General features: G+C 44.5%; 1 protein-coding gene across 1 annotated transcript in view; it reads left to right on the top strand.

Annotated features, from left to right (window-relative positions):
* The first annotated feature begins 452 nt into the window (after positions 1 to 452).
* Positions 453 to 16,884, top strand: part of LOC134452659 (serine/threonine-protein phosphatase 2A 56 kDa regulatory subunit beta isoform-like) — a 54,721-nt gene continuing 38,289 nt past the window's right edge. The window contains exons 1-3 of the mRNA XM_063203151.1: positions 453 to 762; positions 1,066 to 1,324; positions 16,789 to 16,884. The exon at positions 16,789 to 16,884 is cut by the window's right edge and continues 101 nt beyond it. Coding sequence (XP_063059221.1) covers positions 1,132 to 1,324; positions 16,789 to 16,884 — 289 coding nt within the window. The 5' untranslated portion in view covers positions 453 to 762; positions 1,066 to 1,131. The remainder of the gene's footprint in view (positions 763 to 1,065; positions 1,325 to 16,788) is intronic.

The following is a 16,884-nucleotide window of genomic DNA, read 5'->3' as shown; positions in this document are numbered from 1 at the left end:
CTTCTGCATAAGGTGGCTGTTTAGGCGAGACAAATAGCCGATACATTTTCAAAACGAATGGTACACAAGGAAAAGATGGACCGAAACGACCACGTTTTTCTTGGGTGGATGTGATGGAGAGGGCGGCTGAGGAGGAAGGCTCGTTTTAGGGAGGGATGTGAATAGAACGCTAACAGCTGGATGACAGAGCTACGTACGCTACACTTGTCAACGGAGTGCGGATGATACACTAAAGGGTGGTCCTCTCGAGCGGCGTACCTCAATGGGAGATAGAGACTAAACGAAAATGGATTTATACCTCCGGATATTCTTCCCATCACTGCGGCACGTAAAATCAAGCTAGACTTCATTCTCTGCCGAGGAAGCTGGCATCATTTTCATTCCAGTGTCTGTGCGCTGGGGGCTATTTTCTCTTTTGGACATAACCAATTACATATTCTGTCGACAAGACAGCATCGGCAAAGAGATGGCAGGAAATCGTGGAATGAGATCACAATTCTGCTGCTGCTGAGACGGGCGTTACGGCTACCATTCACAACCCCCAGAAAGAGCCAGCAGTTTTAAATAAGGTTTATCGGCAGAGTGCAGTCCAAGCAGGAGATCCGCTTGACGGAGAAATATTGATGCATTAGCCCTAATAATCCGGACAGTAGGACTGGACTATATCTCCAAAACGTAAACTTTTGCCTGCATTATGGATCTGGGGGTACAGCCAATAAACTGATCAGTTTCATGTGGATTCTGCACGGCGCCTCTTCCCAGGTAGGTATTGTGCAGTGTGTGCATTTTTTGTCAAGAACAAAATACCAGTGGCTTGTATGCGCTGTGCGCCGAGACAAGGACAGCCGAGCGAACAAATGGGGCCCACGTGTCCTGAACTAGCCTATCTGATGCCGAACCAATTAACTTAATGCTACATCTGGCTTGTTACTCCCAGACGGGGTATAGTGGTTGTATCTCCCTATATAAATCATTGTCGATCTCAACTTCCCGTTAAGTTATTATCAATTACAGTGTATTAAGAGGCTTGAGTGACATTCTCAATAATGTTGTTATGTCCCACAGATTGGCCATCTACAAGTATAAAAAGGTCATTTAAATCATACTCAACCTAGCTGCTGATAAGTGAATATGGAGAACACCAAACTTCCCCCGTCCAGCCCCACGTCGCCTACCACGGGCTTCTCTGTACCCAACGCCGAGAAGATCGATGGCTTCCCGCGGCGCTCCATGCGCAGGGCCCGGCAGCGGCGCTCTCACAGCTCCTCCCAGTTCAGATACCAGAGCTCCCAGGTGGAACTCACGCCGCTACCCCTCCTCAAAGGTAGGTGTACTGTCTGTCCATTGCAGCCTGCCCTGCAGTAGGCCCATGTTATGCCAGTGTTTCGTTGGCAGCCAAACACTAATCTGTAACTAATCCAAAAACCCAAACCATAATGCAAATGTGGCATTGATCTGGCGGAGATCCCCACTAAGTGGTACATTAGGTCTGAATGATGCCTGCCACCATCTGCCATGATGTCATGGTGTCACTCAAATCTGTCACAAGCTGCTTTAGGCATAGCCTAGTAATTGCGATGTTATGGCAGGATGTGCCTGCCTCTCCAAGGATGTTTATGATGGGCACATCATCGGAGGTGTCGGTTTGTATTGAGCCGCAAACATTTGCACATAAGAAGCCTACGCCATGCTGTGTTGTAGTCAGCGTCAGGTTTAAAATATTCACATCAACACTCGACCGGGTCCCTGGCGAGGTACTCAAGCACAACTCTGGCAAGACTGACAGGCCTGACCTCAATTTGTCATCTATTCTACACAGTACCTTGTGTGTGTGTGTGTGTGTGTGTGTGTGTGTGTGTGTGTGTGTGTGTGTGTGTGTGTGTGAGTGAGTGAGTGTGACACACAGTAAGAGTTGGAGGAAAAAAGAACTTTCTAGTCTGTGTCTGTAAATGCATTCGCAACAGTCAAGTCTGTCAGAGAAAGAAAGACCATTGTGTGTGTGTGTAGTTCGTTGTCTGCTCAGCTTACTGTGCAGTCAGAGGTCAAAGAAGTGTAACTCAGCGAGGTCGAGTGGAGTGGCACACACACACACACACACACACACACACACACACACACACACACACACACACACACACACACACACACACACTACAGCCCGTACTGAGTCTGAGGAGTGCTTTACGCTCTGATGGATTACATACACACACACGCACACACACACTCTGGCTCGGATGTGTTCCAGTGATACACTTACAAGGGCCACTTGCTTGTGGAGTTGGGCAACAGAACATGGGAGAGAAATAGAACACCATATATTTTCCCATGACATCCAATGGCAACTGTTATATTGAGGTTTTTTCTGTCTACTTAAAAGCTGACACCATCGTCCAAGTGTCTGGCGTATCTCTCATACCGAGCTATTTGCTCGGTTAGACCCAAACAAAACCAACAGTACACAGCTGACAAACCTTTTTAGGTTCTAAATTTAAAAAAGCAGACATGCGGCTGATATGTCCACGGCTAATGTACACAGCAACAAAATGCAGTATTAACTCAACACTTATTAGAGAGTCAATCTAAAATCTTCTAGTGTATTTGGGCCCAGAGTACTGTCTAAGTGTTGAATTAACACTTCATTTTTTGCTGTGTATGATTGCCATGACAACAACATATCAAACTCTTGATTTGCGCCCAGACACAACTTGCTTGCCAAATGCACATGTTTGAATGCAGAGATACCATTGGTACTCTTCAATGGAACCCTCCTCGATAATTAAATAGCCACATACATGTACATGCACATCTGAATAAAGAGTGGTGTCAAGTGTCAAAGAAACTTAGATGTAGACTCCGTATAGTCACATAGCATGGATCGCTATCTTAGTGTAATATGCTTTTAAGTGGTTCAAACCATTAAGGATTAAGCATTAGCTTCAAACTCCCCCATTATGATTAGCTACTCAAGTACTCTTGTACACACTAGAGATTCTAAGGTAGGCCTATAGAAGATACAGTAGGCTATGTGTTTGATTGTGTGTGCTTGTGGCCTATACTTAAAGTACCTACAAGCTTGGTAATGTAATAATACGAACGCTAATTTCAAAGCCACCGGTGTGTGCGTGTGCGGGCGGGTGGGAATGTGGGGGAGGTTGTTCAGAGTGAGTGAGTGAGTGAGTGAGTGAGAGAATGAGAGAGGGTCAGGAATACAGACTAACAGAGACAGAGACAAACAGTGTGTGTATACTGTTTAGTCAAAGACAGTGTACTCATTTGAAGTGGAACCTCGTGAGTATGTCTGTAATGTGTCTGTAAATAAGCACTCACCCCAAGGGTGAGACCGTGTGTGTGTGTGTGTGTGTGTGTGTGTGTGTGTGTGTGTGTGTGTGTGTGTGTGTGTCTCTGTGTGTGTGTGTGTGTGTGTGTGTGTGTGTGTGTGTGTGTGTGTGTGTGTGTGTGTGTGTGTGTGTGTGAGAGAGAGAGAGAGGTATGAAAGTGGGTCTGTCTGTCTGTGTGTGTGTGTGTGTGTGTGTGTGTGTGTGTGTGTGTGTGTGTGTGTGTGTGTGTGTGTGTGTGTGTGTGTGTGTGTGTGTGAGAGAGAGAGAGAGGTATGAAAGTGGGGCAGGCTGGGCTGGTGGGGCTGGACCACAGAGCTGCTGATTGTTACCCGGGCAAAAACTGCTGAGTCAACATAGGCTCATGGCATCACTCCCCTCTCTCTCTCTCTCTCTCTCTCTCTCTCTCTCTCTCTCTCTCTCTCTCTCTCTCTCCCCCCCTCTCTCTCTCATACTCACACGTTTCCTTCACATGTCTAAATATTTCTCTGTTCACCCCTTTGTTCACATCCCTCTCTTCATCTGTCCATGTCTGTGCCTCTCTATCTGTTGCTCTCTTCTTCTCTCTCTGTGTCTCTCCATCTGTCTGTCTGTCTCTCTCTCTCTCTCTCTCTTTCTCTTTCTCTATCTCTCTCTCTCTCACACACACACACACACACACACACACACACACATACACACACACACACTGTGCTCATCTTCCTCTGTCCTGCTCTTCGTGTGTGTGTGTGTGTGTGTGTGTGTGTGTGTGTGTGTGTGTGTGTGTGTGTGTGTGTGTGTGTGTGTGTGTGTGTGTGTGTGTGTGTGTGTGTGTGTGTGTAGCTTTGTTCTGATGTTGGGATCTGGTTACATTTATCCATTTGCTCTTATTACTCTTTCGAGAATCAATACAGACAGCTGTGTGTGTGTGTGTGTGTGTGTGTGTGTGTGTGTGTGTGTGTGTGTGTGTGTGTGTGTGTGTGTGTGTGTGTGCTCGCTTGTGTGTGCTTGTGTGCTACTGTATGTTTGTAAGAGGCAGATAGGAAGAGAGATAGAGGGATAGAAAGAGAGAGTGAGAGAGAGAAAGTGAAAAGAGAGAGAGAGTAACATATGTAAGATGATACAGAGCCATACAAGGGAACAAAGAGAAGATGGGGAGAGACAGCACGAGGGAACATGAGAGAGAGAGAGAGAGGCAGAGGGACACAGAGAGAGAGAGACGGTTAAAGAAAGAGAGAGAGATTTAAAACTCATGTTCGCCGTGTGAAGGGAAAAACACTTCAACACTTCAAAACACCTTCAACACCATCCCTATCTACAGTAAATAGACTGCATATCATATACCATAGACAGACATACAGAGACGAAAAAAAGAAATAGAAGAAGAAGACGCATGAGACTGAAAGAGGAAGAGATGTATGAAGCCACCACAGGAGGAGAAAAAAAAGGATTTCAAGAGCGAGTACTGTATAAGAAGAGTTGGGGGTTTTACCTGCGGTTTGACAAGAATCTGACAGACAAGACCATGTGAGATAGAACAAGAAGCGGACGGTGAAAGACTCAACACAAAATAATAAATAGATATTGAAATGCACACAGAAACAGAAGTTGTGAAAAAAAGAACATGAATGGTGTGAGACAGACAGAGGGATGAAATAAGAAAAAGGGTGAATTTGAGGGAGGGGCTAAAATACCGGTAGTGTGCCTTTCTTTAAGACTGTAGGCCTACGTAAAGTCCTACAGGGAAAGTCACAGTGACACAGCACACACATTTGTCGATATTAAATCGTGAATCGTGAAATCCATTTGAAGATAGTTGAAAATCTGCCAAAGTGAAGAATTCATATAGATTGCATAGATCGCCTTGGAGTGAGGATGTCTACTTTATCAGAGTGATGATGTTCACTTCATCAGACGGATGTTTACTTGTTGTCTTAACGTTCCTATTTTTACTGAATGTATTACAGTAGCCTATATTCCAATTCCAACAGTGCACTTCATCAGGCTGTTTCTGCCCACATGTAATGGATGACAAGATGGAGAATAAAATGAGTAAAGATTTAAACACTCAATTGGTGTTGAACAATGATCGTCCTATGTGATGTGTACAGAAATGTGGTGTATATGGTGTGTTGGTAGCCTGGGTGAAATCGACTGTTGACTGTCAAACAGTCTGGCAAAAGGCAAGAGGAATCCGTCTCTGTGGAGGGTAGATACTTTGTCATTTTAATTCATTGAGTTCCGAATTCAAATTAAAACCCATATTGTGCTTTATTAGCATGACTGTTACGATATAGCGTCGCAAAAGCATACAAATAACAAAACAAAAGTGTGAATATAGTTACCTTAACCAATCAGTAACAGACTTCGCAGGTGAGTTCTGCGTCACCACTCTCAACTGTTTGCTGATTGGCTAAACACTGAGAGAACCGAGCTCGAGGCTTTTGCCAGACGATGTGCGGAGCCGAAACTTTGGGTGGAGCACATAGAATGGCGTCGCCAGGCTAGTGTGTTGAGATGTTGCTGTATTCCATTCAATTATGTATTGTACAGTAGTTAGATGGAAGGCTACTGTGCAAAAGTGGGAGGGGTGAGAACAGACAGTCAGAAGGAGAAGAAGAATACAAGACCTTTGGTTAGACTTTTGTTAGATATCTTTAGTTGGAGTTTGTGTGCACAAGTTCGTTAGAGTGATGCAAAGACAAGTGAGGCAGACAGGATTTAGAGAAACATGTAGGAAGGATACACAAGAGATGGAGGGCAAAAGGCTCCATCTCAGATAGGCCTACTGAGAGAGATTATTGTGAGATATGATTTTGGTTCTCATCCAGTTCATATTTTCTAAATTTGTAAATAAATAAATACATCAAAATCTGAGTCAGTGAGGAAGAAAGTGATGGTTGAAGGATAGAACACTCTCTCTAATCAAAAGGAGGAAATGCAAAAACAACCGCGGAATCAAACCCTGGGGTTGGCATGGCAACTGTTACAGCGGTGCGCAATATATGAAAAAAATTTGCAACTGTTGGAACTTTATTCAAATGACCTCATTTTTATAGCAACCTTAGTAGCATTATCCTCCTCCTGAATGAGAAGTTAATCCGCTCCCCCCTGGCAAATTGATTTCTTACCAGACCGTGAATGTAATATGAATATCATTTCAGACACTCCCTCTCTGAATTTCCTCCTCGTGATAGTCAAAAGTTAGTGTGAAAAAAGTTTGATGGAAATATCACCACAGCCAGCTGTTCACTGCACTTGGGATGGTGCAAAAGAAAGAAAAAAACGATCCAAAAAATCCAAGCAAACCATTTCCAATCAGAAACCAGTGTTTATACGCTGTGTGTGCCCAGTGTGTATTAACTTTTTTCATCACCAGCTAATTTGGCTAATTTGGCTAATTTGGCTACTAGATGTTGCATTTTACTAGCCACGCATACACTCCCTCATAAGTCAAAGTGGCTAGTAAGTTGTCTACCTGCCAAACAGAATCACCATCAATTGGCCATGATTAGCCCTGATAATGGAGCATGTTAAAAATTATTTAACAGGGTATTACACATATAGAATATGACAGTTGCTTGGATGCTGTAAGGGATTTGGTTTAACCCATGCACTGGTCTATTGTGTTAAACATGACCCCAGAAATGATGCCTTTTAGTCCCAGCATACATACAACAAAAATGTGGGGGGAAAAGACAGCTACACTGTTCCACCTCAGGGATTGTCAGCACATATTGTTGTGGGTTTCTTTCCAAACAAAGTAGGCCTACGGTTTGGTTGATGTCAACAGTACGGTTTAACTTACGTATACTGACTGGGGTTTAAAGGAATCATGTACAAACTATTGGACTTGCAATAATTAGTTTGTACGTGATTCCTTTTAAACTCTGTCAGCCATGGTTACTGCAATCTCCCCTAATACCTCACAGTCTCCAATTAAAAAGTACTGTCATTGCCAAGGCGTGGAGGAGAGGAGAGGAAGTGAGGAGAAGAGAGGAGAGAGAGGAGAGGAGAGGAGAGGAAAGGAGAGGAGAGGATGAGAGGGGAGTGAGGAGAGGAGAGGAGAGGAAGATATGAGAGGAAGAGAGGGGAGTGAGGAGAGAAGAACTAGAAGAGGAGAAGAAGAGAGGAGAGTGAGGAGAGGAGATGAAGAGAGGAGAGGAAGAGGGGAGTGAGGAGAGGAAAGGAGAGAAGAAGAAGAGAGGGGAGTGAGGAGATGAGCGGAAGATAGGGGAGGGAGGAGAGAAGAACGAGAAGAGGAGAAGAAGAGAGGAGGGTGAGGAGAGGAGATGAAGAGAGGAGAGGAGAGGCAAGGAACGGAGATTGAGGAGGGGAAGAGCGGATAGGAAGAGCGAAGTGAGGAGAGGAGAGTGAGAATAGGAGAAGAGGAGAGGAGAAGAGAGGAGAGGAGAGGAGGGGAAGAGCGAAGTGAGGAGAGGAGAGTGAGAATAGGAGAAGAAGAGAGGAGAGGAGAGGAGAGGAGAGGAGAGGAGAGGAGAGGAGGGCGAGGACAGCATCAGAATTCTAAGCGGAAGAAGAGGATGACAAGTCATTTGTTTCATTACTCTTGTGTTGTTCCCCCCACTAAAAAACTCAATGATGGGTGACTCATTCTTGCTGTAAGCCTGGATTATACACACCCACACCCAGCAGCAGCACCCATCAAAAGGGGAAGGGGGCGGCGCAGTTGTCCCGGGCCCCAGGAAGAGAGGGGCCCCCAGAATTGGGTCCTCATTACATTGTATGTGTTGGGGTGAGGGGGCCTCTCAGATGATTTTGTCCTGGGCTCATATAGTCAAAGCTGTCAGCGGCCCTGTCCAGCTCCCGCCCAGAACCCTCCTCTGGGTCTGCGGAAGACTGCCTTCCCTGAAGGCCTGTCACCGCCATGCAAGCAAACTAGGCAATTGCCTAGGGCCCCCATCTGAAAGCCAACCCTATGGGCCCCTCATTACATTGTGTGTGTTGGCTGGGGGCCCTTTCAGATGATTTTGTCCTGGCAACAACCAGGCAATCAAACTAGGAATGATTTGAAGTATCCAAGGCACTCTTCCAAAAAGTTTAATTAGCTTTATTTAAATGGTTAAATCATTATAGATATGTTAAAAAGGCCAACATGTTTTGGCCAAGGTGTGGCCTTCATCAGGGCAGAGCAGAGCAAACTAGGCAATTGCCTAGGGCCCCCATCTGAAATCCCTCCGCCCCCGCCCTCCTAATGACTGGTTATGTACGTATGTACTAATATTCTAATGACAGCAATGACAACTTGGTGAGTGTGGCAGGCAGCACCTCCTTAATTCAATGACTAAAGTGCAATGATGGCTACTACTATCAAAATCTCTGAAAAGCGGACCTCCCAAGGGGGTCCCAAGTCCCTCTTTGCTCTAGGGCCCCAATACCTTGAAACAGACCTGCTTTCCTGTGACTAAGACGAGGATGAATAATTGAGTGCTTATACAATTCTTGCTGGTATAGAGAAGTCAGTCTGAGATATATGCATATGGGGATTGCGTGTTTTGTGTGTGTGTGAGTGTCTTTATACTTTTCTTACTGGGTGGGTGGAGGGAATAGGATGGAATAGGATGGGGGACAGAAATAACTAAAAACCCTGCATAAGCTTGTTAGCAGAGTGGCGGTGCCTGAGAGCTCTTATGTTTGCACACTGTGCACTTACCCCAGTCTGCACATTTTAGTGTGTGTGTGTGTGTGTGTGTGTGTGTGTGTGTGTGCGTGCGTGCCTGCGTGCGTGCGTGCGTGCGTGTGTGTGCGCACGCTCTGGAAAAGAGGGAAGGTGTGATGCCAGCGCCATGGTTACACTCTGAAATTAGTAACAGCGATGACAATGCATGCGGTTGTCGAACACACACACAGACACACACACACACACACACACACACACACACACACACACACACACACACACACACACACACACACACACACACACACACACACACACACACACACAGTACATAAACACATGCGCATGCCCACATTTTCACGAAAACATGCACACTCATGGCATCCATTGCAGTCCATTGCAGTCCCCGTTTACAGTGAAAAGCATTGCACACATACTGATGTACTTGACAGCGTATGGGTGTTTCCTTGGCCATCTTGCCCAAAAGGAGCATATAACTCAATAGGCTTACCTCCTCCAAATTCACGTGTCGTCACAGCTTAAATCCCAAATCCACACAGAGGTAGGTAGCCGCATAACGTGCACTGTTCCACCAGTGAAACACTGTTGTAGGTCATTGAAAAGACGTTTACTGCACTACTCTACAACATTACAGAGAGCCTTAAGTACGTAATACATTATGACCTCGTCATGGCCCTTCTATTAACACCAAATGTTGGCCTATAACAGGGGCCATGCTTTAAGAGTTTATGCAGTCTTCATATTACTGTAGGTTGTTCTTGTTACCGGTATACCTGTCTGGTAAATCAGTCTTATTTGATATTATCTTTCGCTAGAATCACATAATCGCATATAGTAGGCTTATAGGCCTACTGCTGGCATCAAATTGTAGCCCCTTAATGTGCACCGTTCCACCACTGGAACACTGTAATAGTCAGTGGGAAACCCTTTACTACTACACCACTATGACCGCACACAGGGCCTTTGGTAATAGGCTACATTGCGACTAGATCCGTATCACCAGCAAAATGTCATCACTTGTTCCTTTGGTCATTTCCGACAACTCCACAAAGTTTCATCCAAATCTGTCTAACTTTTTGAGTTATCCTGCTGAAAAACAAACAGACAGACAGACAGACAGACAGACAGACAGACAGACAGACAGACAGACAGACAGACAAACAGACAAGCAGACAAACAGACAAAACAATGCGCCCGAAAACACAACCTCCTTGGCGGGGGTAAAAAATACGACAGTATGACATCACATCACATAAAAAATATGACATTACATACACACCCAAATTATTGTTTTCATAGACCTATTTGATCACCGCAGGATGTGAAGGTTTTTGAAAAAAAGTGTACTTTTTCCATGTCAAATGATTATTGTATCATAATAACACCTCTGTTGTTGGTTCTATGCGATTTTGGTGCAGACATAGGCTGCTGTATACATGGCATTGAAATGAATGCACTCACATCTCGTTATACCAGAAGAATCTGCTGAAAATAAACACCTACATCAAGAACAACAACAAACGCCTCTGCATCAATCATGGACACACACAGGCGCGCACACACGCACGCCAGTCAAACCAACAAATTCATATACACAAAACACATATACTACACACATACACTTACACATACTTGTGTGTGATGTACAAATGATCTAAGGAGCAGTGATGTGTGTGGAGAAGGAAAGTCTTAGGCATAATTAAAGTATTATAAAAAAAGGGATTAAAGGGATTTAAGTATGAGAGAGAGAGGGAAAGAGTGGTGGGGAAGTAAAAATAGAATGAAAGGTTGAGAAAAGGTTGATAAAAGCATGCAAAGAAGCAAGAAGGGAACTCCACAACCTTGTACTGTTTTGGGCCCATACTAGGAGGCTACCTTTAAATCACTACTGGTCTCAGGGGTAACCCGGTTCAGCCAGCACCTCTGCCAGAGTATCACACTCATTATATAGAATTAAGAATGGTATTCATTGTTAATTTCCTGTCCATATCCAATACATACTTTCAAGTTTGGATTGGAGTAGAGTATAGTAGCCTACATGGTAAAAAAGTTGTGTTAATTCAACACTAGAAGATGTTAAATCAACCCTATACAAGTTGAATTAACATTGCATTTTGCTGTGTAGACTTAAAGTTGAGTAGAGTAATACTTGAGTAGAGTCTAGTACGTCATAAATCCTAAAGGAAACGGTGGAGCCTGAACACTATATAATTACCGGCCCATTTAAGCCTACACTCCAAACTCATCTTTTTGTGCATTTCAGAAAACATTCCTTAAACCCGTTAGTGCAGGGCCTCTGTTATAGCCTACCTTTATTGTCACCAAAATGGTAATGACCCAGTCTTAATCTGGTGTACTGTGTAGGATGGTGGCCAGAGTAGGTATTGCAATTATGCTGCTCATTGAAACTGTGCTGCCTATTGCCAAATTTAATCTTCTCAGGAATATTTACAACATAATAAACTAATATTAGTATGACCAAAGTAGATGCTATGCTATGAAGCTTAAAATGTCTATTTCTTGAAATTGAAAATGGCGGACCACAGAGAATGTAAAATTCTCCCTTTTCATGTAAAATTTCAATTTTTCTAGTCATAATGAATGCTTAGAATTTTCATGGTGGTGGTAAGTATCCATGGATAAAGTACATTTCTGAATGGACAGCATTCATTCTGGAAATCAACTACTAAAAATATTACACAGTGCACCTTTAAGACTATTTGCATTGTCACATCAATGTTGTAATGATGTAGTTGAGTATTTTCAGCAAAGAGTGAATAGACCCCGTCGACGGGCCCATCTGCAGTAAGAGGCAGCGATGGCTTGCATGGGTTTACCTGCTGTGTGTCTTGTGGCCCAGGCAGGCTGCTCCTTGTCCTATAAAGCTGCACCAGTATAGTCTGCTGAGGTATGTGTAAGGCACCCCCTGTGTATATTTGTACCTGTGACCTTTTTTTAAAAGAAATGTCCAAATGGGTCATCCACACCAGGGCCAGCTTCTGAAGGTATGTCAGGACAGCCGTGACGCCCTTGTAATGCTCGGGCACTGCCAGGCTCTAAGGTTGGCACTGTCAGCTGCACAGCACAGTCTCTTGTGGAAGATCCGCCATGAGGATTGAAACGCTGCCTTGAAAACTAAGGGTATTTCCACAACTCCAAACCGAACTCAGTCCTCTTTAAGTGGACCAAAAAGTGAACTGACAGCAAAGTGGCTCAGTTCTGTTTTTGTTCATATTGTGAGTGTATTACGAAAAGAACCGACTGCTCTTTCTGGTCTCGTTAGACTTTTTATGGTGTGTCAGTCCTCTTTTTGATATCTAAGTGATTACACCTAGTCACAAGCATAACTTGTCAGGACTCATAAGAGAACCACACTGAGACCTCATCAATAAAGGTCTCAGTACGGTTCACTTCCGAGGGAACTGGGTACACTTTGAAGCATTCACGAAAGGGACCAGGTGTCAAAACACCCTTTGTAACAAAGTGTAGGCTATTTCTTGGCACATGCAACCAGTGTGCAGACCACCCTGTCTATCTAACTACAGATGGACCACAGGTGCATCATAGGGGTGGTACAGTTCACAAAATTCACGGTTCGATTCATATCACGGTGTCAAGGTCACGGTTTTCGGTTCTCTACTGTTCTTTTTTTTTAGTTCATGATAAATGGTGCATTGGGAATATTAAACAATATTTACATAACTGCAGTTATAAAGTGATGATGCGCAAGTTGAATTTGATCTTTTGCATGTGTCTGAGAACTGCCTCTTGTGCTAACCTGCGCTTGCACTTAAACTCTCGTCAGCTGATGTGCGCTGTCTGAGCGTTCCAAATGCCCTCTTTCAATTGGCTAATAGAATCAGACGTATCACTAAATATCCTACATATGGTTTGTATAGGCTTATAATGTGAAAATGCTGTGATTTTAATTGTGTCATCCTCTGATTGGTCTTATATGCTAATGTTTTAATCAGAGAAGATAGTCCTAGAATCTCTGTTTTACATATTTTTCTGGGCAGTACATGAATTGCAGTTTGCGACGGATTGCACGGTTTGGTTCTGTATGTGTGTGAATTGTACGGTTTCGGTTTTCGGTGCGATTTGTGCCATCCCTGCATCTGCATCACTGACACTGACTTACCTAAGGATGCTTAAGGCATTTTCACACTTGCTCCCTTTCAGCCATTTAAGTGAACTCAGTTATGTGACTCTGCATTTTTTGCAAACATGTGAAGGCTCCAAAGTGTTAGCTAGGCTGTGCCCTCCTAGTGACGCAACAGCTTCAGCGTTGCTACCAGTCAGGGGTCCGTTTCTCGAAAGCGTCTTTGCTATCGTCGTTAGCAAAGTCCTTCGTACGAGCGACTCAACTCCCTCTCGACAGCAACGCTCACCACTAAATCCAAGGGAACGGTAAGACAGTTTTAAGATGGTCTTAAGACAGTTAGCAACGACAAGAATCGAGAAACGGATCCCAGGTCAAGAGTCAATGCAAGTACTTTCTGAGTTCCCGCAAATACGGGAACTCCTCCCACTTTGTTGGGAAGCAAACAATCATTAGCAGACCAAGGGAGGCCATTTGGGAAATGCCGTTTGGAAAATGTTAATTGTTATGCTCTTGGTCAGACTCCAAAGTGTTAGCTAGGCTGTGCCCTCCTAGTGACGCAACAGCTTCAGCGTTGCTACCAGTCAGGTCAAGAGTCAATGCAAGTACTTTCTGAGTTCCCGCAAATACGGGAACTCCTCCCACTTTGTTGGGAAGCAAACAATCAGTAGCAGACCAAGGGAGGCCATTTGGGAAATGCCGTTTGGAAAATGTTAATTGTTATGCTCTTGGTCAGACTCCAAAGTGTTAGCTAGGCTGTGCCCTCCTAGTGACGCAACAGCTTCAGCGTTGCTACCAGTCAGGTCAAGAGTCAATGCAAGTACTTTCTGAGTTCCCGCAAATACGGGAACTCCTCCCACTTTGTTGGGAAGCAAACAATCATTAGCAGACCAAGGGAGGCCATTTGGGAAATGCCGTTTGGAAAATGTTAATTGTTATGCTCTTGGTCAGACCAAGGCTCGAAGAGATTTGAAAGTGATGATCAGGCTACCAAAGTGTACCCCTAGGAAGCGAACAGTACTGAAACCTTTGTTGACATGGTCTTAGTATGGTTAGCTTGAGTCCAGACAAGTTACGCTGGTGACTAGGTGCTGTCGGTTCACTTTTTGGGCCACTTTAAGAGGACTGAGGATGGAGAGAGGAAAATGAACATTTGGATAATTTGAATCCTGAAAATGTGGATAATTTTGAAATATAAATCATTTCCAAAGGCTGTCAACCTGGTTAAAGGATAGATGATTATGAAGTGGTGCAAGTATGCAAAGGGGCATACAGTAGATATGTTATATTCACATTTTCTACTAATCTCACCAATTGTGATAACTAAACAAAGTATTGTTTAAAGGAATTTCAGCCGAATGCAGTGCTATAGCATGTGTTCTCCAGATACTGGTGTATTTGCTTCATATGTAGGCCGACAACAGAGTTAGTGCTTGTTGTCGTTGATATCAGATCTACAATGACGTGCAGCACCGATGGCCACATTGAAAACCTCTACAGTGCAGTATTGGGAGTGGTGGTGGTGGTGTGTGGTAAGGTATCTTAGCGTTTCTCATAAACATTTTTATTGCATCTCAGGGTATAGGAAGATAAGTCCCTAAAACCAATAAACACAGTTACACACAAGCAAGAAGACACTGGCGGCAGACAGGCACATGCACATGCACACGCACACACACACACACACACACACACACACACACACACACACACACACACACACACACACACACACACACACACACACACACACACACACAGGAAAACAGGAATCGATGTAGTATCTCCCGTGGGATGTCATAAAGGAGATGGTGTGTGTGTGTGTGTGTGTGGGGGGGGGGTGGGGGGGGGGGGGGGGGGGGGGGGGGTGGGGGTCATCAGATATCTCTCACAAAGTGTTCTGCATTTGAGCAGCTAGCCAAGGCAACTGGGGACACATAGGCAAGGCGCGCGCACACACACACACACACACACACACACACACACACACACACACACACACACACACACACACACACACACACACACACACACACACACACACACACACACACACACACACACCACATACTTAAAGAGGATATCACCGTTCTTTGAAGACCTTATGTGTTACTATGTTCAGAGATTGAATGGGACCATTTATTTTGGCTTCTTACTGCACATGGTCCCTATTCACTACTTGTTGAAAAACCTACATCATTGCAACATTACTATGACATTGGTAACACTTTATTTTAGGGATACATCTATTAGCACTAATACATACAATGTTAATGCATAAGTACCTTGTAAGGCCTGAACTAAGCAAATGCTAAGGCCTACTAGGTCCTTACTAAGGTTAAATTGTGAATAAATCCCTTATTGCGCAAGACATTTGTGAATACATGCCAAACAAATGTTTGATTTTGCTTTGCTTTACAAGTTACTTATACAGTAACATGGTATGTATTAGTGCTAATAGATGTATCCCTAAAATAAAGTGTTACCACATTGCATTACTGAGAGCTTTAAGTAACAGATTAAGACATGGCCATTACAATTTTGCTGACACTAACATTATAACAGAGGCTCTGCATTAAGGGGTTAAACAGACAACAATCATAATGGTGTACCAGTCACTCTTAGTGAACTGGCTAGAATAATAATTTAAAAAAAGGTTTGGCAATGGTCACATTCGGTCAGTGTGTCATAGTGCAGGAAGACACTGTGTGTTATGTGAGCCTAATGTGTGTTGTAGAACTGTGTAACAGACCCATGTGGCCGAAACAGCCCTGAAACAAGATCACAAGAGGGGGAGAGGAGGAGAAGGGGGGGGCAGACAGTACCATGTTTTTAAAAGTAAAGCCTGGAATACGTTCATCGTGTTCGTTGCCTACATGTGTTCTTGTGTGCATGTGTGTGTGTGTGTGTGTGGCTTCAGTAGCGTGCGGGTACGTACATACATCTGTTCCACATCTGCCATAGTCTTATACACCTTGTGTGTGTATGTCCCTGTGTGTGTATGTGTGTGTATGTCCCTGTGTGTGTGTATGTCCCTGTGTGTGTGTGTGTGTGTGTGTGTGTGTGTGTGTGTGTGTGTGTGTGTGTGTGTGTGTGTGTGTGTGTGTGTGTGTGTGTGTGTGTGTGTGTGTGTGTGTGTGTATGTCCCTGCGTGTGTGTGTTCCCCAGATGCGGCTGCAGGAGAACTGCATGAGCTGTTTGTCCAGAAGCTTCAGCAGCAACACACACACACACACACACACACACACACACACACACACACACACACACACACACACACACACACACACACACACACACACACACACACACACACCTGCCAGAGTCTACAAAGTAATTCACCTTGTGTGTGTGTGTGTGTGTGTGTGTGTGTGTGTGTGTGTGTGTGTGTGTGTGTGTGTGTGTGTGTGTGTGTGTGTGTGTGTGTTTTCCCAGATGCGGCTGCAGGAGAGCTGCACGAGCTGTTTGTCCAGAAGCTGCAGCAGTGCACACACACCTGTAACACACCTGCCATAATCTAATACATCTCGTGTGTGTGTGTGTGTGTGTGTGTGTGTGTGTGTGTGTGTGTGTGTGTGTATGTCCCTGTGTGTGTGTGTGTGTGTGTGTGTGTGTGTGTGTGTGTGTGTGTGTGTATGTGTGTGTGTGTGTGTGTGTGTCTGTGTGTGTGTGTGTGTGTGTGTGTGTGTGTGTGTGTGTGTGTTCCCCAGATGCGGCTGCAGGGGAGCTGCACGAGCTGTTTGTCCAGAAGCTGCAGCAGTGCTGCGTGCTGTTCGACTTCCTGGACTGCGTGGCCGACCTCAAGG

Source organism: Engraulis encrasicolus, chromosome 7 (assembly GCF_034702125.1).
Source record: "Engraulis encrasicolus isolate BLACKSEA-1 chromosome 7, IST_EnEncr_1.0, whole genome shotgun sequence".
Taxonomy (NCBI): Eukaryota; Metazoa; Chordata; class Actinopteri; order Clupeiformes; family Engraulidae; genus Engraulis; species Engraulis encrasicolus.
This window is presented reverse-complemented; position numbering and strand designations above follow the sequence as displayed.